General features: G+C 37.5%; 1 protein-coding gene across 1 annotated transcript in view; it reads right to left on the bottom strand.

Moving 5' to 3' along the window:
- FBN2 (fibrillin 2) overlaps positions 1 to 14,616 on the bottom strand; it is a gene marked incomplete at both ends in the record, with an annotated part of 194,580 nt that extends 179,964 nt beyond the window's left edge. The window contains 5 exons of the mRNA XM_084304737.1: positions 6,854 to 6,949; positions 8,869 to 8,964; positions 9,517 to 9,615; positions 13,619 to 13,701; positions 14,399 to 14,616. Of these exons, the coding sequence (XP_084160863.1) occupies positions 6,854 to 6,949; positions 8,869 to 8,964; positions 9,517 to 9,615; positions 13,619 to 13,701; positions 14,399 to 14,616 (592 nt within the window). The remainder of the gene's footprint in view (positions 1 to 6,853; positions 6,950 to 8,868; positions 8,965 to 9,516; positions 9,616 to 13,618; positions 13,702 to 14,398) is intronic.
- Positions 14,617 to 26,587: the final 11,971 nt, after the last annotated feature.

The following is a 26,587-nucleotide window of genomic DNA, read 5'->3' as shown; positions in this document are numbered from 1 at the left end:
GTTAACTGACTTCTCCATCCTCGTGCTGGCTTGAATAAGCCCTTTTCTTTTTCCCATTTTTCTTCTTTCTCCTTAGATACACAAGCAACACTAACCATTCTCCTATCAGGGGAGGTCAGATGAAGACAACTGCTCTCAAATACCATATGAGATGTATGTTTTCCTAACCCAGAAAACAAACTTTTGTTGCAGTGACATCCCCTGCCTTGAGCCTGGTTCACCATCTCCTGCAGTGTCCCACTCTTCAGCCCCTTCTCTTGCTTCATTGCTATCCCTCCTCTGGCTCTCCCATGGCTCAGGCTGAGTGCCTGTAGGAACTGCAGAGCTGGTACCAACACTGCTGCCTGCACAGAGGAGGTTACTACACATACCTCTGGGAACACTAAGTGCAATGAATACACTGCGATAAGGTACAATACCAGCAATTTTCCTGAGAACAACTCAGAAAATCCCCCCTTTCTGAAGCTTTTATACTGTATTCGACTTACATTTTTGTTTTTCCTCTTTTCTCACCTGCTCAGACCTGTTAGCTTTATATGAAGTCCTCTCCCATCTTCAAATTTATGTTCTTCCCAATCCATGCAGGCATTTCTACTCAATCCAACCCCCTTGCAAAGGCACCTACCCCACCACAGAATCACAAGTGCTGTTTTCTTCTCTTTCTACAGGGGATGAAGGCAAATATACAATAGTCACAGGATGCTTCTCTCCTCACTTTAACTCATGATAAAGAAGGAAGAAAATATTGTTGCTTTTCCATCCTTCTATATACCTCTACAGATCAACAGTTTAAAAACATACAGGTTTTGTAAAAGAAAAAGAAAAAAGAAAAAAAAAAGGATTATTTGCTCATACATAAATACAATCTTGAGAAATCAAAAGATCTGGAGACCTGGTCATGCTAGAACAAAATCTGTTCTTAGGCACACAGTTGAGGATGAGGCCTTTTAATCTGCATCATTTGTTCCTTTATTATTTTTCAAGAGGGAGGATAGCTAAATTTTACTATCTTTTTTTTTATTATTATTATTATTATTTCTATTATTACTATTATTATTTCTTTTGTAAGAAACTGACAAAATCAAATGCTTGAATCTTACACGTTTACAAATAAAAAGGGAAGAAGCTGACCATAAGAGCAGACTTTGATAGAAAACATAAAAGGTCATTGTATATATCAGAAAAAGTGAAGCACGAGCTTCCAGACAGGTTCTGCTTTCTTGTTAACCCAGCAGCAAGTCTCAAGTTAAATACTGTAATCATGCCAGTCATTAGTTACTGTTCAGCCTCCTGTCTCCAGCCCGGAAATTAGTCTGCTAGGAGCCCAGATAGCTGAACAAGCAGTCACGTTTTATCATATAACTGAGTCTGGGAGGCCAATCTGAAGGAAAGCTACATATGTTCTACATTAGGGAGAAAATACCTATTTTAAAAGAACTTAATTTACGGAACAATAAAAAGTATGCATTTAAAACACAGCAATGTAAAAAAAAAAAAAATCCCTTATAACTCTGATGTGATTTGCAAGGGAAGTACACATAACCTTAAACTATAAAATTTTAGTTAAAGAGTTATGAACTGTTGCTAAACTCAGTTTAAAATTAAACTACTGAGGCCTTTTTTTACTGTAAAGTATTATGGGGCACCTATTGCTACAAACAGATGAGGAAATCATTGCCTTCTGCATTCTGTTTGAAAGCATGAACTTATTATGTTTAAAGTGTAAATTACAAATTACTGTTGAACAGAATAAAATTTTAAGGTATCTTTTACTTTTTTGTCATGTACTTCAGCTCATGTAAAACAAAAAATTAACAGTTATTTATAGTTATAGTTATTTATAACTATAGCCTATATAACAGTTATTTTACAGTTATTATGTAAGAGACTTTTCATCTTTCACTGAACAATAGTACAATAAATTAGTAACTAGTTTTGAATATTCATGTCTTACCATTTATATTTGGAAATATACGGAGTGTATGTGAAATAATTCCAAAAGTCAGCATGCACTCATTGTGTCCATAAAGTCTAAAATATAGTGTCTTCATAGATGTTCTACACCATTTAAATCTAAAATCTGGTAGATAATGGAACAGATGAGAAGGAAAGACTGTACATTCCTGTCTGCTAAAAGTTCAATAGCAGCCAATGTATTTACAAACATTCAAGCTGGAGGTGGCCTCCATAAAGGAGCCAATAACAAAACTGTCTACAGTGCAAAGAATGTAAGACAAGGGTGAATAATATTTTCATTATGGCCAGTAGGTTCTTTACATGTAGTTTGACAGGTTAGATTCAGTGAACTGAGACATTTCCACAACATTAACAAAAACTTAGGTAGCTGTGAAAAATGGAGAAGCTGCTTATTTACTTTAGAGAAATTAATCCCTCCCTACAGGCATACCATACTCTGCTGAACCTGGCAAGCACAATAGTACATACATATGTTGCCTTGCCTACAACTAGTTTACTCAATATTTTGGTATGTTTTTTGGTATGTATGTATATCTATTATGTTTAAACCATACATGAAAAGTTTGCTACCATATCTTGCACTGTAGGTTACTAATTCATATCACAATGTTTTACTGCAGAGCAAGCACAAATTAGGACTATGCAACTGATGCTACATAAGCATCACAAAGCCAGAAATTGATTGAACTCATACACACTTCTTTATTCATTTGATACTAATTATTACCCCAGCATCAGGACTAAGCTGAGAGCTTGCAACACTAAGGTCTAGGAGAAAATTTATTTAATCCTGTCCACCACTGCAAAATGTATATTATAAATGAGATTATATTTATTTTATACATATGCTATATTTTTGTGGCAATAGCAGAAGCAATTTTAGCCTACTACTTACTTTCAGAAAACAACTACCCCACCAAAAAACAAACAAACAAAACATATTTTATAGCTTAAATGACTTAAGACATTATACACATCACATTTCTCTAGATTGAATCTAAGACTTTAAAAGACAGATGAGAAATAGGAACACCAAATTATAGATTTTTTTTCCTTTATGTGGCTTAGATTATGCAGTTTAAAGTTTCACAATGAATTTTAAGAAAGAAGACTGCAATGCTTTCATCACAGCAAAAAAATAGTTGCAATACTCGTAAGTACTAGAATCTTCTAAAGAAGTAACAGAATACTTCTATTTAGAGTATAGCCATCTTTAATAAAAACTGATCCACCACCACAGTTAGATTCTGTCATGTCTATTGACAGGATTCCACAGCCCTGAAACTAGTCAGATTCTAAACTAAAAGCAAATCTTAATCATAGGCGATTGCTTCTATCTGACACAAAAGGAAAGTTTACCAAGTTGTCTGGCAAAAAAATCAAATATATATGAATGCAGTCAATACTAAAAAGAATCAAAATTAATTTGCAATACTACGATTCTATCACACTACAGTCCAACCAGAGCTAAAATCTATCTGTTGAATGTATACAAATGTATGTTGCATCTGAACTAAGGCTTAAAATATTAAGCAACCTCACATTGTCCAACCCCTTCAGGCTGCTTTGAAAATCCATCCTAAATGGACAGGTAATATTTCCTTTTTGCTAAAAGACAGGTGTGCATTCTACAAAGATAGATTCCTGAAAACAGCTCTAAATATTAATGAAGTTCTTAACAGACTGAAGTTTCTTGCTTTCCATGCTAAATTCCAAAATTTCCATGCTTTATTCCAAAATATAATAGAATCAAGTCCTTGAGCTTAGTTCACAAGAATCATCTAGAAAGAATGGGCTGAATATAACATGTAACAGCTAAAACTAAACCAACAGCTATGTACAGAAGTTGGTAAATCTGGTTTTAAGAATGAAAGTAATAAGCGATTAGAGACAAAGAAACAAATTCATCCCTTACATTTCTCTGTTGCTTGTGACATCTAGTGGGTATACAAAGCAAACTTGGAATAGCAAATAGAAATTCCTGTTTTTCGGTTGTTTTTTTTTTTTTTTTTTTTTTTTTGTGTTTTTTTTTTTTTTTTTGTTTGGTTTTGGTTTTGGTTTTGTCAGGGTTTGGTTCAATTATTTCCTTCTTCTATAAGGAAATCATTTTCATTTCCACCGTCATCAAATATCAAAAAAGGTACCAGATATTTTCATGATTTACATGCAGCTTTGAGCACCTCAGAGCTGAATTTGCCACACAGAATTCCATGGCAGAAGCTATTTCTGAGCACACAAAGGCAATAAGTTGTTTGTGATCAGACAGCATGGTTTTACCATGGGCAAATGTCACTGCTTTCAACCCTGAGGTCACTGGTACAAAGATATGAAGGAGAGCTGTGGATGTTGCTTGACATAGCAAGGGTTTTGAGTGAGCTGCCCATAGAGAAATTGCCATTAGTGAGATACAGGCTGAATACATGAATTAAAGGGAGTGGAAAACTGTCTGGACTGTTGGCTTAAAGAGTTGTAAGAAATGGTGCAAAGTCCAACTGGAGTCTAGGAAAGAGGTGCAGACCCTCAAGGATCAGTGCTGGGACAAGTAACAATTTAATGTGCTCAGTAACAACCTAGATGATGGTACAAGAGTGCACTTCCAGCAAGTTTGCAGATGATGCCAGACTGGGGACACCAGTCAATATGCTGGAGAGCAGAGTGGCTATCCAGAGTGATAAGGACAGCTTGAAAAAAATAGGCTAGAAGTTATCTCAAGAAGTCCAACAAAGGCAGAAGTCTCACATCTAGGATTGACAAAAGTGATGGAACAATAAAGGTGGAGTCCAGCTGCCAGCAAAACTGCTCTGAGAAAATGATTATGGGAGTCCCAATAGACAAAAACTTTAACACGCATCAGTGGTCCAGCCCTGAAACAAAGAAGGCCATCTCCATGGGCTGTATCAGTATGACCATAGCATCCAATTCAGCAAAGTGTCCCTTTGCCTGCATTTGGCACTTGTAAAACTGCATTGAAGTACTGTTTATGTTTTTGACTCTCCAACAGAAGAGAGAAATATACATAGAGAAAGAAGTACAAGGGAAGGACACGGCACTGGTCAAGGAGCTGAAGCTCTTGCCCTGTGTAGAAAGATTGATGGAACAATGTTTATCCAGCATTAAGAAGAAAAGGTTTTGAGGGTTTATCACTATATTACTCTCTGCACAAAAGGTGCAGAGAAACTGGAGCCAGACTTTTCCTGGATGCTCTCAGCTCTCAGACAAGAGGCAACAAACACAGGTTGGAACATGCAAAACTCTCATTAGATGTTAATGTAGAAGTTTTCACCATGAGGGTGAAGAAATAATGGAACAGGATGTCCAGAGATGTTGTGGGATCTCAGTCACTGGAGGTGTTTAAAACTCTACAGACAGGACACACACCTGAACAAGCTGACCCGATCAGACCTTCTGATTGGAAGGTTGGGCTAAATGGCCTTGTGGAGGTCCCTTCTCATCTATATTTTTCTGTGACTCTAAGAAGTCTATTTCTGCTCTTAGGGGGTGTCATATCCACTGCTGATGTGAATTAAGAATGTGACATTACAAGAGTAATTCTAAACTTTATATTTTCTGTCCATGTATATGACTCCATCCTTCTTTTTAATGTTAATAATCCACTGAATATTTTAAAGGAGTGAGATAACAATGCATACATGCATTCAGGATTTCACATTCTGTTGCTCAGTTTCTTCAGTATCTTTTTTGATGAGAACTATTTGCAATAACACTAACTTCAAGACAAAGAGTTATATTTCTGCTAAGCTATTCAGCATCAGTTTTGATTATTGTTGACAACCTCATTTTAAAGGATGTACAATTATTATTACCATTCTGAAAAGCAATTCTCACTATATCCATTCTTTAAAAACCCATCCTAGCTGGACAGTAATTATCAGTTTGATACACAGAACACCTTCTACAGTTACATCTAACGTTGAGCAGTTCTACGTTAATAATTCTTCGGAGTCATCTTGGTTTCAAAATACAAACAATGGTCCCATTTACTAAAAAGCAAAAAGTATAGATTTCTGAGAGTGATAATTTTATTCTAAATGACTATATATGGACATAGTGCCTAAATTATTTTTGTGCTTATCACATAGTATAGCACTAAAAATGTTTTGTTTGGAATCATTAAAACTGACTTTATCAGCACCTCTATAATCTTCTAGAAATGGCTAAGGAATTTCTTTAAAAGATTTTAAAAGAAAATCCTGATTTGACCCCCAATTCATGAAAGCACTGTAAGACGTGTTTAAGTTGTTTTGATGAATAAGAATAGCTTCATGGAACTGATTTCACCTATTATGGTTCTTTTTTTCCTCCTTCTCTAACTTCTTCCTGTATGACAGAACTAACCAGAACAAGTAACTTCTCAAATTCCCCCCATCAAAGATTTGCTATACAGAAAAGCAATCCTTAATTTAGTTACATGTATGTGACGTACGCAAGCAGCAATTTCATAGAATCATAGAATATCCTGAGTTGGAAGGGACCCTTAAGGATCATCAAGTCCAACTCTTGACACCGCACAGGTCTACCCAAAAGTTCAGACCATGTGACTAAGTGCACAGTCCAATCTCTTCTTAATTTGCTCTAATGTTATTTCATGTATGAGAAAGCAAACATATCTCATCTTTTAACTATCATACAAACAAAATAAGCACCCTAAATTATTCTAATTTCTAACAACTGAGACAGCTTTTCCAACCCGAAGTGTAGCTACTGGACCGTAAAGGAAAACTTTATAAAAGTATAAATAATAAATCTCTTGCTGGAAGCTTACTGGTTCAGCTGGCAAATACACTGTATAAAACACATGTATGCACATTGCTGCATATAACCACCTATAATTTTCTTCCTTATTTATTTCTTTTACCTCTTTCACACTGAGGGCCAGTAAATCCGTAGACACATGCACAGCGATTAGGTCCAATACACCGTCCTCCATTCTGGCAGCCTTTTTCACAGACAGCTTTAATTAACAACAACAACAACAAAAAAAAAAAAATTTTAAAGCTATGCTAATGACATTTCAGATTCACATATGTGCTATTCAAAAATTATTTTTCCCTTCAACTACTCTAAGTTTTTTTGGACCTGAAGATCAAACACCAACAATAATGGCTGTTCAGGTCAAATTCCATTAGTACTTACAACTGCTTCACCTTAATTGCAAACAGCTGTTTAATTAATCATATTCAGCACAGCTTTTTAGCAGACACTTAACTTCAGTGTATTTTTAAACAGTTGTGCAGCACTAGTCACTAATCATAAGAACTCACATCCATCACCAAAGTTATCAGATACAAACTCAACTAATTTGTGCACAGATTAAGTTGTACTATCCAGGCCCAACAGCAACAAACCTCTCAGGAAGGGTGGTTTCTTGGAGAGTCAAAGAGGCAGATAACTCAATGTTCAGAATTCATACTGCTAGCAGAGCTAGCATGTCACTTGGAGCAAGGCAAAAGAATTAGTAGTTTAAGTTATCTTTAAGTACCTTCAGAAACTATGCTTCTTGAAAGATCCATCAAAGGAATAAAATTCTTTTTTCTTGGTATGAATCCACAGAATACATAGATGGAGAAGGTACTTTTACACTTGTGGAACTTCTATGCACCCACTCATGCTATTTATCAATGGTGTGAATAAAGAAACAAAGCCTCGCAAAGCACTGAAATCTTCTCAGTTTGAAAAGAAGACTGTTTGTCAGCTTGTTTGAAAAATACCATTAAAGTGTGTTAATCTATGATCAAGCTCATTGCTTTCAGAACATATAAACCATGTTCAGAGTTAGCATACAGTCCAAATCTACTCATTTAGTCTGAAAGTCCCAACATCTTCAGGTCGCATGAACAGCAAAGGGATTCCAGTCTAGTTTCTATTTCTACACTGCCTTCCTACACAGGTTTCCCCACATTAATAATGGGGGTTGTTACATATTTGAGTATCCAGTGCAAAAGAACCTCAGGAATCTAGAGTCAGTAAATTTTTCATATTGGAAAAAATGCACTATATCTCCATGGTGAACACAAAAATATTCACTGAGAGCAGTTTCCAAAATTCATTCAGATTTTGTGGGTTGCTTTAAAGACACTGCTTAAATAGGCAATCATCTTTTCTTTTACGATAACAATTATTATTACCTAGAATTTTAGAGAGTTTTACCCAGGCAAAATTAAAACTAAAACAAGTCTGCTTCTGCATTTGCAGAGAAGACTAGAACAAAAGGATGTTCCTCCACATTACTCAGTCTAAGCATTCTTTGCACAGTGATTTTTGTATGTTTCTAGTTTCTTCAGACTACCTTCAGCAATTAATTTCTCAGCTAGCCAGATTCCCTCAAAATACACTAGGTCTTTGAGACCTTCTTCACCTCTACAGCCTTTAGTCATTTTTATTGTTTACATTTTTATTGTTAGCTTGTCAACACTCTTCTGTGATAGGTAGAGTTATGCAAATAATTGACTTCCTAGTTTATCTGCCAAATTGAAAAAACATCCAAGAGCTTGAACCATATTTAATCTTTTTCTCTAGTCAAACAGAAAAACATGCTATAACATAGCAGCTAAGCTCCTCTTCCAAGAAACTTCTTCACAGACAATGAAATATTAGTGATCATCTGGTTTAAAAAAAAAACACAAACAAGGTGAGTGGGATGTATACTGTCATCATTCCCAAAGGGTTCTTCAGAGACTACAAATGCACTTCATGCATAAACTGACTTCCAGCTACACATAGTCCAGCAGAATAGCAACACTTTTCTCTTAGACATTTTACTGTATTTCTTCATATGGGCTTTCTCCTATCTTCCTAGACTGCCTAAAGTGGGAGGGCTGAGTTGTGGGACCAATGTGGGCTTAAACCGGACGCACAGGGATGACTACTTACGCTGCCCGCAGTAGGTCCCGACGTAGCCCTTCTGGCACTGGCACCGGTCATCAGCGCATGTACCGCCATTCATGCACCTGATGCTGCACTGCTGCGCTGCAGAGGGCCCAGACACATAGACACAAGCATTATGGGAAAATATGTGGATGGATAGACAAAAGACATCTGAAAGCAGACAAGAACTTCACATGACAGCAGACGTGAATGGCATGTACTGTGTATTTACAGGCACGCTCAGGTATTCTGTAACCAAAACTGTTACTTGCAGCTATTGGTAAACCATTATTTTAAAAGCATCAGTGAAAGAGGTTCTCCATAATAGCAATGTAGCACTTCTAATTATCTTGAAGGCCACATAACATTCATTTCTTACAAAAACGGACTCAAGCAAAACATTAATGCCACACACATTTATTTTTAAACACGCTTATCTGTTTAAACATGTCATTTTTTTCAGTTTGTCACACAGAGTAAATATGCACACGTGTATCAATTTTTATCAATAAAACTAGAGATATACTCAAGTGGAAGACATGCAGTAATGAAAAGTTATTCTTAAAGATTTTACGTGGTATTTTTAAGTTGACACATTAAGAAGAATTACTTAACATGAAATCTCCAAGGAAAATAAATAGAGCAAGTCCTTACTGGATTTTGGTCCACAAGTAGGTGATATTTGTCCACTTGCACAAGTACACATGTTAGGACGGGAACAAAATCCATCACCACAGCTATTTCTACAGATTGCTGAGGAAGAGCACATTTAAAAGACAGTGTGATTAACAGTAACCTTAGTCTTAAGTCACAGGAAAAAAAATAATCAAATATCAAAATATCAAACAAAACAAAAAAAGAAAACGCCACAGAATCCTCAATTCATTAGGACAGCTAATATATACACAAAAGTAAATGTAAGTTAAATAAACCAAACAATTTGGGAATAATTGATATCCCTGACAAACTTAAAGACAGAGTTGAAGATGGCACATTCAAACACTGGTCAGACCACTTAATACAGATAATAAACTCTTTCCCTAATTAGAAACATCACCCCATTATACAAGCAAATGAAAAATTATTGGAATTATATATTTTACACCATGAGGCCTGTAAAAAAAATTTAGGAAGAATCCAATATTTGAATGATTATAAACAATATGACTCATGAATTCTAACTGTTGGTATGGCTTCTCTCTTACTGTTACTATTCTAGAAGCATTTTAGGAGCTGTCTTCTGGAAGATTATCCATCCTTTCGTCAAACCTGTTTTATGGAAAGCCTATGTTTGAACACTGAGCTTTCCAGATTGTGTGGAGTTACCCTAAATACTGTTTCCGTACTCAAATATTCCCACATTCTCACTGTGAAACTAACTTTAAACAAATCTCAGGGAAGCCCCTTCACACCGCATTAAATGTGGACATTGTACGTGCCATTGTACTGTCCTCACAATGCCCCATGTTGTGCCATACTCCTCTTTCACCAGCCAAGGGAACTCTATTGTGCAAAGAAACCACAGAACCAGAGAATAGTTAAAGTCTAAATCCAGACTATAAATGAGATCCAAATGAATTCATCTAAATAATGTGCTGGATTAGCAAACACACCATAAGAGAACCTAAGACATTAAGAGCTAGTAGAGCACAAAAGGACCTCAGAAGCATGCATCTTGCAGGACACAACTTATAAACAAATATATATATATATATGTATATAATAAATAAAAAAAAGCATCACAGCTCCTTCGTAACTATTTCTAGGCTTTTTGAGAGAATCAGATAATGAGGAAGTACATCTCCACTGAAGGACTACAAGAGCAACACATTCCTCATGCAGATAATCTGGCAAGGATATCTGGCAGATAATGGGATAAAACCCATTCATACACATAAAACAAAACAAAACAAACAAACAAAAAAAACTATACCTGCCCATAGATATAGATATAGATATAGATATAGATTAGATATAGATATAGATATAGATATAGATATAGATATAGATACAGATATAGATATAGATGATATAGATATAGATATAGATACATATAAAAGGATATAAAAGGAGGCTCCACTTCCAATTTAGGAAAACATACATAGATGAAAAACATGTCTTTTAATGAAGCAGTCTCTTTTCTTGCCCCATTAAAGATGTTCAGATAGGCTCCCTGCAAAATGTACGTGCTTTTACCCTTTCTCCACCGAATACAAAGCTCAGTACCGATGCTGAACATATTCAAACCAGACAAGACTTTGTACACCTGAGTCCTTGACATAATTGGTTAAAGGCCAAATTTTCTTTCCCAGAGTAATAGACAAAGTCACATTAGTTGTCATTTGACATTGTTCTTCTGGGCATCAAAAAGATGCAATGTGGATCATCAACACCTTCTCTACCACTATGCCCTAGCTGTGAAGGCAGCAGATGTGAGAGTTTCTGAGGCTTTGATAGATAGTTGGAATTAGAGGCATACCACTGACAGATATGAAATACTTTGAAATACTTTTTCTGTTAGGAGACTTGAAAGTGAGAAAGAGAAATATGAATTAAAGCACTTGATGGACACAGAGAACAGTGTTGTTCAGTCCATCTTTACACAAGATAGCCCAATCTCCTCATGTCTACATTAAACCACTTTCTTGGTTTATTATCTGTTAGAGGAACAATTTTTATCAGCTGAAAGCCCTCTAGCTGTAAGCATATTCCAAACATGCTTTCATCCATACAGTTTATTTAAAGAGAAAGCTAAACCAACCAGACCTTTTTTTTTTTTCTTTAGATAAAAGATCACATTTAACCATAATATTTCACCAACCACAAATAATTGCTATCACATTATCAACTGAAAACACAATAAAGTCAGAATAGTTTCCTGTTGACCCACCACTCACTTTGTGAACCAATACTTTATAATTAGTGTATGTTGTAGCTGATGATTTTAATCAGGTCAACTCCAGTATGAAGTTTACTGTCCCCTCCATCATCCAGTGCAGAAGGTTTTCTCTAGCTAAATAGATCTAGTTAGAAGATCCATTGTCTCAGCAAAACGTATAAGTGTAGAAATCTGTGCTCTTAAACATTCACCAAAAATACAACTTGGAAAGCATAACTACCAGTCTGACAGCTGGTCTGGCAAAATCATTCACCCTTCAAGCATGTTAGAGAGCTGCAGTTAAACTCCAGTAAGTTAAACATGAGCTAAAAGGTGTCTTTTGTGCATAGAAATTGTTGCAAGTCAATGGTTATTATGTGAAAACACCTGAGACTGAGGTCTTTAAGAGTCACTGAGAACTGCAATTTAAGAGTAAGTTATTAAGATTCCTGAAAGCACCTAAATCACTGTCTCTCCCTGACTGCAACTGAGCTGGATATCCAGCTGACTTTGAAAAAACTATTACAGCTCAATAGTGTATTGGGCAGCCTAAAAACTTTAAAAACTCAGTTTCACATTTAAGTAAGTAAATACTGAGACTTGATAAGAGACGATAAATATGGACTGAATGTTCTGAGGAGCTCCTTTTACTCCACAGTGGCATTGCCACCATCATCTTCCTTGCTCTGAATGATGCATCTAACCTTTGCTTGGAAATGCTATGGTCAACCTGAGATGAAAATTAGCGATCTGTGGTAGTTACAAGAAACATTACCAAGGCCAATTTACTCATGTGAAATGAACAAATGTGAACAAGTCCTGCATCATCAGGCAGTGGCCCAAAAGCCACCTTTAAGTTTCACAGGTGTTGGTTTACCATCCTCTCCTCCCTCTCCTTCTCCGGTTTAGTCCTGGACGTCTGGAGTTCATTGGACTGAGTATTACAAAGACTTGCATTGCTTATGCAAAGGGCAGCATGTTCTTTAACCTGAGTTCTGAAGCTGAGCACACTTATTGGGAAAAGGGATGACAACATGACAACAGCCTAGAATCAATGGGAACAGCCCTCATAGAAAAAAAAAAAAAAAAGTCTAATATCAGTTTTATCTAACAGACAGAAACGTAATTCTGTATTTCCTTTCCAGGTAGACATTTCCTACACAGAGTATTCTGCAGATTTCCTTTTTTTTTTTTTTTTTTTTTTTTTTTTTTGCCAAGCCATGTCAACAGCCACATCTGTCAGCACAACGTCTATTATGACCCAGCAATAATCACCGTCTACATGCTTTATAGCTACAAAAATACAACTAAATATGACAGGCAAGAGAATAAGCACTCCAGAGGTAAAAAAGTTTTCCATTGGACTGTAATTCCAAGCCTACCACAAAAGTTCCAGAAAACTTCAGATCTCATTTGCTTTATATCAAGACCTCTTCAGCTTTTTTTTTTTTTTTTTTTTTTTTTTTTGTTATTACAGTGGATTATTTGATATCTGGAAGATTTTTTTTTGTTGTTATTATTTTTACTTCACTGTCTTGTTCTTTTAAAAATAAAATAAATAGGTGAAAAAGTGCCTCTTACAACACTGAAAACACAACAATTTGCCAGTCTTTCAATTACAGTAAATATGGACCTATAAATCCATAATTTTTTTCTTCTTTTTTTTCTTCTTCTTTCTTTCTTTCTCTCTTTTATTTTATTTTATTTTTATTTTTTTTTTAAGGAAAAAAATCGCACATAAGGCAAAAGACAGAACTGGCCAAATTAATTACAGTAAGAATTCTCTTTTCTCATACTAAATGGATCAGTAACTCACAGAAGAACACTTATTCTTCTTATTACCCTTAGGGCAGTAGAAACTTAAAGTCAGACACTTACGAACAATACACTGATTTCCTCCAGGGAGCGTTTTCCATCCAGGGCAACAGTACGAATGGAATCTAGAGCCACACACATTTGGCCTGCAACACATACAAATACAGGCATATATAAAAATATAAATCTATGCAAGCAGAACCTGAAGTTTTACGTTCTCAGAGGGGAAGAAATGTAAATCTACCAGCACAAATATAACCGCGAAACAAAACAAAAAGAAAAGTGTAGCAAAGATGTCTACGAAAAAAAGTCCTCCCCAAAAGGAATACAATTTTTCTCTCCAACAAGGAGTTCCAAGCCATTTTATTTGACATTAGTGAAATAGTCAGTGTGACTGGTTAGTGTGAACAGGAGAGGCGGGATAGGCAAGAACAGGCCACATCCATCCCTGGGGGAATCACAGAGGAGACGCCGGGGATGAGCTTGGCTCCGCGCTCACGCGCGGTGTCACAAGTCCGGCTATAAAAGTTGGCTTTGTGCTGCGTTTGACACAGGACAAGGGGGATGACTCCTCATAAAGATTTATGAACTAAACCAAGCTAGCAAGAACTCCCCCAAAACACCAAGAGAAGAAAGGAAAAAAAAAAAAAAAAAAAGTCTTTTTGTACAGGAGCAGAAACCCGCTCAGCACAAAACAAAGCCACGGGCGAGCCGCCTCGGTGCTGCAACCCGCAGCACGAGCGGAGCGCGGGGCTCCCGCTGCCGGGGACGGGCGCGGGGCTGCGCGGGGCAGCGGCTCCCTCCCGAGCCGAGCCGAGCCGTGCCGAGCCGAGCCGTGCCTACCCGCGGAGCACGTCCTGCTGTCCTCGCCGGCGGACCCGTCCGGCGCTGCCGGCCCCTTCCTCCCGGTGCGCGGCGGCGGGGAAGCTGCCGCCCGCTCCTCCCGCAGGGCGGACCCGCGGCGGCGGCTTTTGTTGCCCGGCGGCTCCCTGCGCGCAGAGGGCCAGGCAGCCGAGCCATAGGAAGCAGGGCTGCACGCACAGCCACCGCCGCCGGCCCATGCTGTGGATGCTGCCCCGGAGGAAGAGCGGCGAGAGACGGGGGAGAGGCGCGCCGGTCCCGCAGCGGGCACCGCTTCTCGTCGCGGGGAGGCTTCAGCCGCTGCGGCTCCTTCTCTCCTCCTCCTCCTCCTCCTCCTCCTCCTCCTCCTCCTCCTCCTCCTCCTCCCCAGGCTGCCCTGCCGCCTTCAGCGGGACGCAGTGATACCGGCAGCGGGGTCCACGTTGCATCCCCCCTCCTCTCTCTCCGGGGGAGGGAGGGGGGGAGGCGGGAATGAAGAGGGGGGGGCGGGAAAAGAAAAAGTTTTTTTTTTAAAAAAAAGGAAAAGAAAAAGAAAGAAAAAGCCGAGCCGGCTAGGATTTCCTTCCACCGCCCCCCTCCCAGAGGGGAAATCCAACGGGACCGGGCTGAACCCCCCCACACACAGATACCGTCACCACTACTAATTAACGCCGAGCGCAGCCCGGGGAAAGGAGCTGGGCGGCGGGCCGGGGGTCCCCGCGGCGGGGACGGGGACGGGGACAGGGGCGCGACGACGCCTCCCGGCCGCCGGGGTGCGGGGGTCCGGGCCGGGCCGGGCGGAGGGGAGCGGGGCCGCCCCACACGTGGGGCTGCGGCGGGGGCCCGGAGGAGGGGGCGGCGGGGGAGGGGAAGGGGGGAGGCCGCAGGGAGGCCCGCGGAGCCCGGTCAGGGGGAGCGGTGCAGGTAGGGCCGGCCCCGCCGCAACGCCCCCCGAGGGGAGCCTCGCAGAGGGGAGGCCCGGGGCCAAGGCGGAGGGGCCAGGCTCGGCCCGGCCCGGTGGAGGCCGCGGGTGGATGCTGGCGCTCCGCGGGGCCCCCGTGGAGCTGGAGCCCGGTGGGAACTTCACGGCTCCCTGGTGAACGCCAGGAGCTGCCAGGGTTTGAACCGAGTTCGCACCATACTTGGTAGTTTTCTCCGGCGCACTCCCTTAAAGTTTTACTTGTTTTCCCTTCACCTACACGAGCATCTTAAAATGAATGAAAAGAAAAATGGCTAATTTCCTTGTGACTTCTTTTTAGGCCAAAACCATGCACGCACCTAGATGCTTTGGGTGGTTAGGCACCAGCACAAGCAGTGCAGGCGCCTCCCTGCTCGAAGTCCCCGAGTGCTCCCTGTGGGCCGTTCCGATAACCACAGGACGCTACTGGTTTTGTTATCTGAGCTGATTTATCGCTTTGAATTACATCTTGGGGTTGAGCACCTCACCGTGCTATGGCTACTGCAGCACCAACAAAACACTTTAAAGCAAGACAAACAAAACAAAATAGCAGCTGCTTTTGGATGCGTGTTATCTGGCACTTCTAATTCTGGAACGAGGAGCAGGAGCCATGATTTGTTATCTCTGAAATTAAACCCGCCAGCTAAGAGGTCACAAAGCCATCCGCTTATTCAAGTCACTGTACTGCTTTGATAGTCCAGCTGCTCTCATAGTGGGTGCACATACAGATCTGTATTCTCATTGACCAGAATACTTTTTGTTGTTGTTTTTGTTCAGATTTGGAAGGCTATCAAAAGTAAGATTGCTTGCAAGGGTCTAAGTCTTTAAAGGTAAAGCTTTAATTAGGGGACAATTTAATGAAGGAACAAATGAATGAAGACAACTGGAAAGAAGAGTTCAGGAACCTCAAGGATATAGGTGACGTTTGGAATTTCCTCAGATCAGAAGCTGTTAAACTTGTCGTGAATGAGGTGCTCCTAACAAAGGCAGGGAGAGAGAAGGATTCCATGCCTGCTCGGGTGAATAACTATCTCAAGAAAAATGCAAAGAATAGGCAGATAGCCTACAAAGAATAAAAAGGAAAGGACTGATCTGAGATAAGATCAGGGTCTTGGGTGTCAGGAAGCAGAGAGATAAAGAAGTAATTACCCAAAGTTAAACTGAGCTACCTCTTGAAAAGAATGACACAACAAAATCTTAATAATAGTAATAACAATGAAAGACAACAACAACAAAATGAACCAGTTACACAATTGGGATTAAGGAAAGAAATAGTTACAGTTCAAAACCAAGAGGTACGTACTTTGTATTAGTTTTTAATAAGAAACTGTAGATACTGAGCACAAGAAGAAAAACAACTGGTCAGCTGCCACAACTGATGTGCACATAAGGCTCAGAGACCCTGATGTACTCAAACCAGAAGAGGACCAGGTAATATTTTCCTAGAAATTTGCAAGGAACACTAGTTCTAGAACACAAAACTACCAACATTAGGCAGCAAGGAGTGCTGACTCTGAAAAGATTGTGATATAAGAGATCCATGTCAATAATGGATACAAATGATGTACTCACCAACAAAGCTGTTTTTATTAGAAAGGGAAGCATTAGTATTTTTTACTTGTGTGAGACAATGATCAGACATCATCTAAAATAGCAATTACGTTCTCATCAGTAACATTAGAAAAATATGTGCTGAAAATAGAAGAATTGCATAAAGAAGTCATTAGCACGGTCAAGGGAAGAGACCCACTGCTAAAAGAGATTGGGTTCTTTAGCTAGCAGCAGTTCTCTTAGAAAGAAAGAAAGAGAAGGAAAGAAGGAAAGGGGGGGGGGGAAGGAAGGGAAGAAAATAGTCAAAGAAAAAAATAGTATAAACTGACCATAACTCAAATTAGTGCTACAATAAGAATACTTTCTTACATAAGACAGCAATACAGCTCTGCATTAGAAAATGTAGAACCTAAAACTTTAAGTACTTTTTAGGATAAAACTAAATTACATTAGGAAAGATGTCATAGACAGTCTGCCAACTGTTAATAAGCATGTGAATTTGATGAGATTCCCTCCCATCCTATTTCTTAGCTATTGTAAAATAGAATTTTACTTCATGGATAGTACCAGGATGTATTGACATCAAGTGAGTGATGCAGAAGGATGAATGATGTCTAAATTGCTAGATAGCTGATGTTCCACTTCAAGTCTGACCAATTCTAATAAAAATAGGCCCTAGTGTTATATATAGTGTATATTCAGGAAACATAAAACTGTACATTTATATACAGAAAATATTCCCAGAGAAAAGATCTTATTTTAATGCTGATTATTTTGGAGTCCACATTTTTCCCATGTAGTTGACGTTTTTCTTTCCAAACAAGGTTGGGAGTTATTTTTAAGTAAAGGCACTTCTGTTATTTTGACATCTGGGAGCAAAGATAAAATGTGGGTTGTTGCAGTATTGCTTTGCTAAAGCAGAACCTAAGTAAACTAGACTTCTCATCTGTAAATGATTTCTTCTAGTCATAAAAATGGATATCTATCAATGGCCACATTGACAATTAAAAACATTCTTACCTATTCATTACCCATCAAAAGCAGCCAACAGTGAACACCTAGATCATTACAAGTATTGAAAGTACAAGAGTCACCATCTTACAGACGTAAGTATATGGCTTTAAATTAAAGGACGGCAGATTTAGATTAGACACAAAGAGGATATTCTTAATTCTGAGGTTGTCAAGGTACTGGAGCAGGTTGCCCAGAGAAGCTATGGATGCCCCATCACTGGAAGTGTTCAAGGCCAGATTGGATGGAGCTTTCAGTGACTTGGTCTAGTGGGACTCTGCCCATGGCAGGGGGGTTGGAACTAGGTGATCTTTAAGGTCCCTTCCAACTCAAACCATTGAACCTATGATTCAGTGAGGAACAGTGAGGAATGCAATTCATTCAATATGGTCCTTACACCATATATGCTGGTAGCAAGGGATGGATCTGAATGCCTCTTGTATCAAAGATTACAAGAGGCTTTCAGTTTCTGGACATCATTAACAATACCTCTCACTTCTTCCATGGAGAAAGTGCTTGAAATTACCCTTTCAAGAGAGACATTTTATTCTAGATAAAAGTGGCTCAAATGACAAAAATCAGTCGGAATCAGCACCAAATAGGAAACTTCAGTCATTCAGGGATTTTGCTTTTTCTTTCTCCTTTTCTAATTCTCAAATTCCATGTACATGACTGACTTGTTATGTAGAATGCAAGTTCCTTACTTGTTAATTTAAAGCATCTTTTCAACATTGTTTCAGTATACCTTACTGTGACAGGACTGCAGATATTCTCACCTTTCTTCTTACTGTAAATCTTTTGAAGCTTTCAAAACATAAACATTTTCTAAATGTGGCAGAAGCACGCTGGGAAATAGGAAAATACTAGAAAATGGTAAATTGTAAAGTTATAAATGTATTGGATAGAATGCCTGTGAAATGCAGACTGTTCTTTCCACTTGTGCTGTTTTCTCTTTTAATTAAGTGAATTTGTTGATTCCCAATAACCTCTAGGCTCTAAGTCATATGGAAAATTGTCCAGAGTGGAACTCAGGTGCTGTAAGAGCTAGGGTATCCAAACATACAGAGCAAGGCCTTTGAATTCCTATCTGCGTGCGTGCTGATAGAGCATGTCATCCTGTCTTTCTGACGTCTTCTTCTGAATGTTTTGCTGTCATGTTAAAATATGTACATAAAAAATAAGGTTCTGAACTTTTTCACTCAGACAGTCTTCCCCTTCCTCTTTCTCTAGGGAGAAGAACCTAGAGGAAGAGCAACCGCCCTCATCCCAATGAAACAAAACAACACACAGACCCAACAATCTTGAAAATTTCTGTTGCTTGGTACTGCAACTTGCTTCTCATCTTTTACTAAGTGTATTCTGTCTTGCCTTAATCACATGTTCAAGCTGTGATGTCTATCCAGACAAAAACAAAAACAAAAAAAAAAGATTGTGTGGAATTTCTTAATTGTTACTTCTTTCTGACCTTACATTATGTAAACCTGTTTGAGATACTACAGGTACTACCGACAAAAATATCTCTAATTACAAAAGCTTTCTCTCTGGCTGTTTTAATCTGTGCCCTCTTCCTCACTGTACCTAATACATACTCCCTTTCTCCACCATTTTCAGACAGTGCCAAATTTTCAGCTAGTATCTTTCTCTGATATCTTCACCATAGATACAATTACATTTTTTTAAAGTATCGCTGGATGAGACCTTGAAAAGTCATCTGGCTAATCCTCTCTGCTGTAAGCCAAGAAAAAAAAAAAAAAAAAAAAAAAAAAAAAAAAGACTACTACCCATGTCATAAACATTGGCTATCTAACTTATGCTTCAGGTATGGGAACTCCTCAGCACTACAGGTGATTTATAATTGCTGCTTTTCATGGACCAACTGCTAAAAAGTGGCATTTCATAATGTCCAATATGGATCCTATATCCTGCATTTTAAAGACCTCTCTCCCAATTATTTTTTTATTTCCATAATCTTACATTTTTTTATTTTTGTTTTTGGAGAATGTGAAATGTGAAAATGGTGGAGCAGAGACTAATTTATTTTACAGTCCTACAGTCCATAGTTTTTAGTGTGTATAACACCAGGAATGATGTTATTGATTCATTTTAACTTATGGTGTACTATAATATTAGTATATTTTTCTAAATGTGCATAAAAGGCAAACACTTAAATTTTAGTTAATTGAGCTGCATACTTTTTTTTTTTTTTTTTTGGCCGCTTATCTACCTTACCGTGTCACTTCGGGATTCTAACACTGTTCTCCTATACTCCCTTCAGGTTGGCATTAGTCTGCAAATGGAATAAATCATCTGCTCTTTAAAAAAACAACGTATTGAAAAGTAATTGGTCTGAGGCATCTGTGTGAAACAAACACATAGTACTTGCTACCTCCTTGGCAATAACCAATAACCATTCTAATTACTCTTTAATGTATTACATATTAACTCTCTGGTAGTTAAGACTGTGATGTCTTGCTTAGAAGAATGTTAGTTGAGACTATTTCAGAAGCATTACTAAAATCAGGCAGAGGATATCTTTTTTGCTTTCTTTCATCCATTTTTGCTGTTATATATTACATAAAATCTGTTTGAATCTTGCTTGGTTTCGACAATTTTTTGTTTGTTTGTTTGTTTGTTTGTTTGTTTGTTTTTTAATTTTTATTTTCCTGGTGTTATTGTTTTCACATAAATACTTGCTCTTACCTGAATAATTTTTTTCACTATTTTTTTCAGGAAGTAGGAAGCCAGAGAATTGGATTAGTTAGCCTAGCTTCCTTTCTTCTTCTCTAAATTTGCCCATAATTTGGTGACAATGAATAAACTCTAGTTAGCAAAATGAGAGAAAATTGATTTATTCTAACCCTAAATTTATTCTCAATCAAAACAAATCAGTAAATAGGTACAATCTCTTCTATGGCTGTATTTTTTTTTAATTATTTTTTTCTGCCTTTAGAGGGTATTATGACAATTTAAGATCTATTCCTGATTCATATTTTTTATTAATTCACTTGTAGTTGCTCTACTATTAGGACATAAAGTACTGTCCCTCAACAAAAAGTCCCTCACTTATACACATACACATCAAGCATCCTGCAGTCCTGCAGGTTTGCCATCTAGAAAATTCAGAATTGTTTTAGCAGTGGTTTCAAAGCAATGTTTTCACTGCAGATGAAAAAAAAAATAAAAAGGTAGTATGCATTAAATGAGGCATATTGAAAAGATGAAGTCAAACCATTAAATGAGGCTAAAATAAAAACAGAAAGATATTTAGGCAGAGAAAGCAGCAATTTGAAAAAAAAAAAAAAAGCCATCAGAGTACTGAGGAATGAAACACTTCATAAGAGAAGTGTTCCATGCATTTAAACAAAAACAAAAACAAAAACAAAAACAAACAAACAAACAAAAAAACCTGAACAAACAAAAATATCGATGCTACAACTTCTGCTATAAAAAGATAACCTATTTCTGAATGACTAATTCTTGAGAAAATTAGTCATAACTTTAAGATGGCAGCTATTTTACCTTTTTGGTAGAAATGAAACTGTAAGCAAGGCAGACTATCATAGCATATCCTTCCAGGACTCATGTGATTATTTAATTATTTTACCTATAAAATCACCTATTTTACCTATAAAATCCCTTGTTGTATTGCTTGTTTGTTTGTGTAGGAGGGTGGATCCCTCTGCCCTGATTTTTCTTTACTTAAAACTCCCAAATCTATCATCAAATGGAAAAAGCATGGAAGAAAAGAGGAAAAAATTAGGCCTTTTTTTTTTTTTTTTTTCCTAGGTGCAGAAAAGGTTAGCCAGATTTTACATACAAGAATCAGGAGTGAATGAAGTAAGATTTTTATATATGTCTTAAATGAAACAGAAGATCAAAGTCTTCCCTTCCTAGAGCTCAGACACCTCAGTGTCTGGTATAAAACGAGTCAAGTTTTATATAAAATATAAAACACAACTGAGATTCTTGGATATTGTGTTTTGTCTATGAAGAAAGCATGTAGCTGATGCGGTACTTCCCAGTTTCCAGGAAGTCTATAGTTATAATTATTTTGATTTGTCTTCATTCTAGAAAATCTACCCCAGGGAGTCTGTAGGTGGAGCACATAAAAGGGCTCATTTATTCAAGAGAAATTTCATCTGGCATTAAACCTTGGAGTATGTGGTTTTAATTACTTAAATGCATTAATATTTTTATGGCTGTTTGATTTTAAATGATTGTTCTTTTATAGGTCCCTTTAAGCATTATTTTTTGACCCAGATTCTCATTAGCAACATATTTAAAAAAGATTCCAGTATACTAAATCTTGTTGAGATTGCACCACATGTTTAAATCTCCATTCTCCTACCCATTTGTCTACCTAAAATCATATATTCTATTTACTACACAGTGTGCTAACATCTCCACAGTTACTTTGTGCTCTGAGGCAGTTTTCTTTGTTCAAACCAGTGCTGAAGTTCTAGGAATGGTAGCTATAAGTACATGAGCATTGCACCACAAATCAAGAATCTGAAAAAAACCTGAGATTGTGTCTATCATGATCCATTCTATGGTCTGATGTTTCTGCATACTTATAGGAGATAAAGTTTTAACTAAAGGCAAGAAGGATGAACTGTGAGAATATCAAAGAGTTGCAGCCAACTATTAGTTCACCTGAATTCCACCATTCTTGTCAATGGTGCAGTTTGTACTGACACCGTATCATTGCTTAAAGCTTATGTTCTCGCTTTTTAATAAATAACATTGTATCTGTGGAATCACAAAATTAAAGCATTCTTGGCAACTGTCCCAAGTCTCCAGTAACCCCCAAACTAAGCAGTAGCGTTATCTAACGAAAAATCATTCTTAACAAGAATTTAATAAAGTCAGTTTTCTGCTGTATTTCTTTTGTGCTTTTCTCCTTTCTAATTGACATGAGATAATTGCTTTTGCATACAAGAACCAAGTTTTACTTTATTTTTACCAGAATTAAATAGCTTTATGAAATATATGGATAAACTCTGATTCCTTTCATGCTTTAATACAAAAAAAAATAAAATATTAAATTGCTATCAAGTCAGTTCCTTTATATAGGCACATGAAAAACAGGCACTATGAAAAACAAAGTTTGAAATTTTCACTTACATGCAAATTTAAGCAGACAAATGTCAGATTATGTAGGATTCAAATCGGTATGATCTTGATACATAAAACTCTGATCATTGTTCATGAGATTTAGAAAAAACCTGTGTTTGAAATGCAGAGAGAAAGTAAGTATCATACTTTTTCAGTCATTACAGAATGCTTCAGTAATTTGTGATAGTACTACACATACTAGGATGAATTGGATGAATTCGAATTTTGCATTAGCTTATTTCAGAAGTGAACCTTTCATGTAGAACAATGGAAGAAAGGATAGGTCATATCCCAATGCAAATGCCATAAGAAACCTGACAGTCACCAGAAATGTTTGTTCATGGCTTACAAAAAATACGATTTTTTTGAGATGGTCTCAAATTCATCTTAGTGCCTGTAAATACGGGTACATGGTTTGGTATATAGCTAGCTAAGCACAGCCTTGTTAACAGATGTCTAAAGGTGTAAGGGCTGAAAAATACAATGAATCTCCCTATTTTTATTTTTTACTTATATATATACATATATTTGATATATCTTATATATATATATATCCTTTTTAATTATTGGACCCTAAGGTACAATCAGTCCTGATGTTTTTATTAGGTAAAACAAATCTGGACTCAAGATTATAGACTCTAGCTTTGCAGTCAAATGCATCTCAATGTATTAGGGAGAGAAGCCATGCTAATTCCATACAGATGTGCTGTTGCATTCCTGTAAATTTTCAGACTGAAAAGGAAATGCTAGTTACACCCCTTTCCCCTACAGCCTACGGTAGAACATTTCACAGATTGCATATGTGTTTTGCATTCAAAGAAAAACAGTCATAGATCTCTTTGACCAGATTCTCCTGTTTTTAACTTGTCACTGACATTTTAAAAACCAAAGCTTGTGTTTGCCAATTCACATATCATATCTATGATATATATATTTTTAAACAATCTAGGAAACCTAGCCCTTGGGCCTCAGTTTTTATTTTTATTTTCATTTTTATTTTATTTTTTTCAATATACACACAAAACATGAACAGCTTTATTCCCTTAGATGTTCTCCTTTGCTTGGAAAGAAAGTTTATATATATACACATATACATACACATATGCATATATATATATATTCACATACATTTCAGAAGGACTTGGTATCAAGTTCACAGATAGAACTAAGAAGACTGAGAAAAGAAAACATTAATAATACTTACCTTAGTCTAGAAAGTGCTTTGCACAGAGTAAGAGCAAAGACTTGTAAGACTACAACGTAAGAGCTTTTCAGACCAGTTGCTAAAACCAAGCCACATTCTCCACTGATTTCCATCGGCACAGACCTTAAAGACATTTTCAATGGTGGAAAATATATGTGAATGTGACAGTAGAAAACATCTACTATTCATCTTCCCAGCCTGAGAAAATTGATAGACCTGGCCAGACAGGAGAATGACTAAAATAATAGAAAAACGTCAGAATATACTGGGTTGGGTGAACATGGTATAAACTTTTCAAACTGAAAAGTCATCTTTGCACATCACATTCCAGTTTTGAAAGAAGGCAGATTTCAACACAGTTTCTTTGTTCAAAACATTCATCCTCCATGCTGAGTCCTGGATCTGGCTAGTGATGCCTATGCTTCAACAACAGGGAATAAGATTCCTTTTCACAAACACAGCGTAGTCAAACCTCTCTTAAGTCACTTCTCAGGGGACTCACAAAAGTCTGTTGCCAAACAGAAGTGGTCTTTAACTAAAGGTCAAATAAAATTTGAACTAGAAACCGTGAGGATACTTATCATACATCACTTAGAGACTGGTTGTGGACAGAACAGCCACTTATTCACAGTGGATTCTCTTTGGCCTTATAGTCTACATTTCACTGTTATAAAGTACCTTTAGACTATTTTGCAGTTCATTTTTCTTTACTCATACAGCGAAGTTCTGGAAGTGTTTTCTAGAATCTTATTTATTTATTTATTTATTTATCTATTTATTTATTTATTTATTTATTTTTGGTCTCAGAGAGCAAGACGTTTATCCAGATAATGCCAAAGGCAGAAGGAACACAACCTCTATGTAATATTCTCACAGAATGATAACTTAAAAAATATCTTTTTTTTTAGTCCCTGACCTTGGTTGATATCTCTCTATTAAATTACTGGACTGTCACTCAGCATCACCCTAATTGTAAAACAAATCTGCCACTATTTACAACTGCTAGTCCTTTTGATATTTTTACAGTGACATCTGGGTTCTTTATTAATGGATAAGGTCTGTGTTCTACAACCACGGCATAAACATGCTTGTAATTAATTGAAGAGTTTCCTAATCCTAAAATACTGTAATCCATATAAAAGCATCAGGGGTTGTCTAGGAGAGACTGCACAGAAGAAATATTGGTAAATTTGATAGGTGGATTCATTATGCACATGGCATAGCTATTGATTAAATATTATTGAGAGATATGAGTGAGGAAAAAAGGTTTGGAGATAACCTCAGGATATTTTTTTTTTTTTCAAAAGAGAAGAAGATTAGGAGAGAAGCAGCAATATATCAAGTTTTCCAACATGCATGTCAGCCTCTTGATCCCAAATGAGAGATAATAAAAGTGAGTGACAGCAAGAGTCTTTAAAAGGTTACATAAACTGTATTTGATACAATAGAGAAAGCCAAATCAGTGAAGCAATGCAATAAATTTATCTTTGTGTTAGCAATATGGATGTACATTGCATTTCAAAGCACTAGGCAAACAATGTTGTCGTCACTGAAATGTGAGATGATAACTAGCACAGGAGTTTTAGTCCTACAGATGCAACATCATATGCAGTGCAAATGATGCAAATTGCCAGTGATGATGAGAGTACATACCTGAATGACAGGCAGCAAAGTGGCTGCAGAAAAGAGGTGGGAGAAACACACAGCTAAGGTTTCTTTTGTCCTTGCACTAACAGCAAGATTTCCAAGACAGTAAATCAGAAAAACAGACGTAGATTTAATTTAGAAGCCGAGAATTACATTAAATGAGGGGAGTAGAATCAAAAAGGAGAATAAAGTTTCAGTTCTTTGGAAAGAGACAATCTATAGACAAAAGACAGAGTGTGGAAAAATAAGAAACACAGAAATGGAGCTTGAGTTTTTAGAATAATGTTGGAGTGCTAGAGAGTGCATTTTGTTTCATGTCATCTCAGTATCTTAATCTCGGAATTCTGAAGATTCATGTTTATTGATCTTACTCTGTCTTTTTGTCTTTGAACAAACTAAAATTTTTGAACTGTCTTAAGATTGAGAAGATGACCTCTGACCATTTTCTATAGCCGGGTCTCTTGACAGGCAGCAAATTATTCCCAAGACTGGAACTTTTGTCACTTGCTGTATTTGCTATTTCAACCTATTCTCAACTGGATCCATATTTGGCCAAACTGCCCCAAACTCCCTCCCCAGTACTCACAGAAGGGAGGGAGGCCAGTAACACTGGAGGAAGCTGGCAACAATAACCAGCAGGGGTACCAAAGCCTGAGGTACCCTTGCAGAACCACTTCACTCTTCTGCAGACTGAAAAAGAAAGATG

The sequence above is a fragment of the Netta rufina genome, assembly GCF_964035555.1.
Source record: "Netta rufina genome assembly, chromosome: Z".
NCBI lineage: Eukaryota > Metazoa > Chordata > Aves > Anseriformes > Anatidae > Netta > Netta rufina.
Note: the sequence above shows the minus strand (reverse complement) of the source record. Positions and strands in the feature narration are given on the sequence as shown.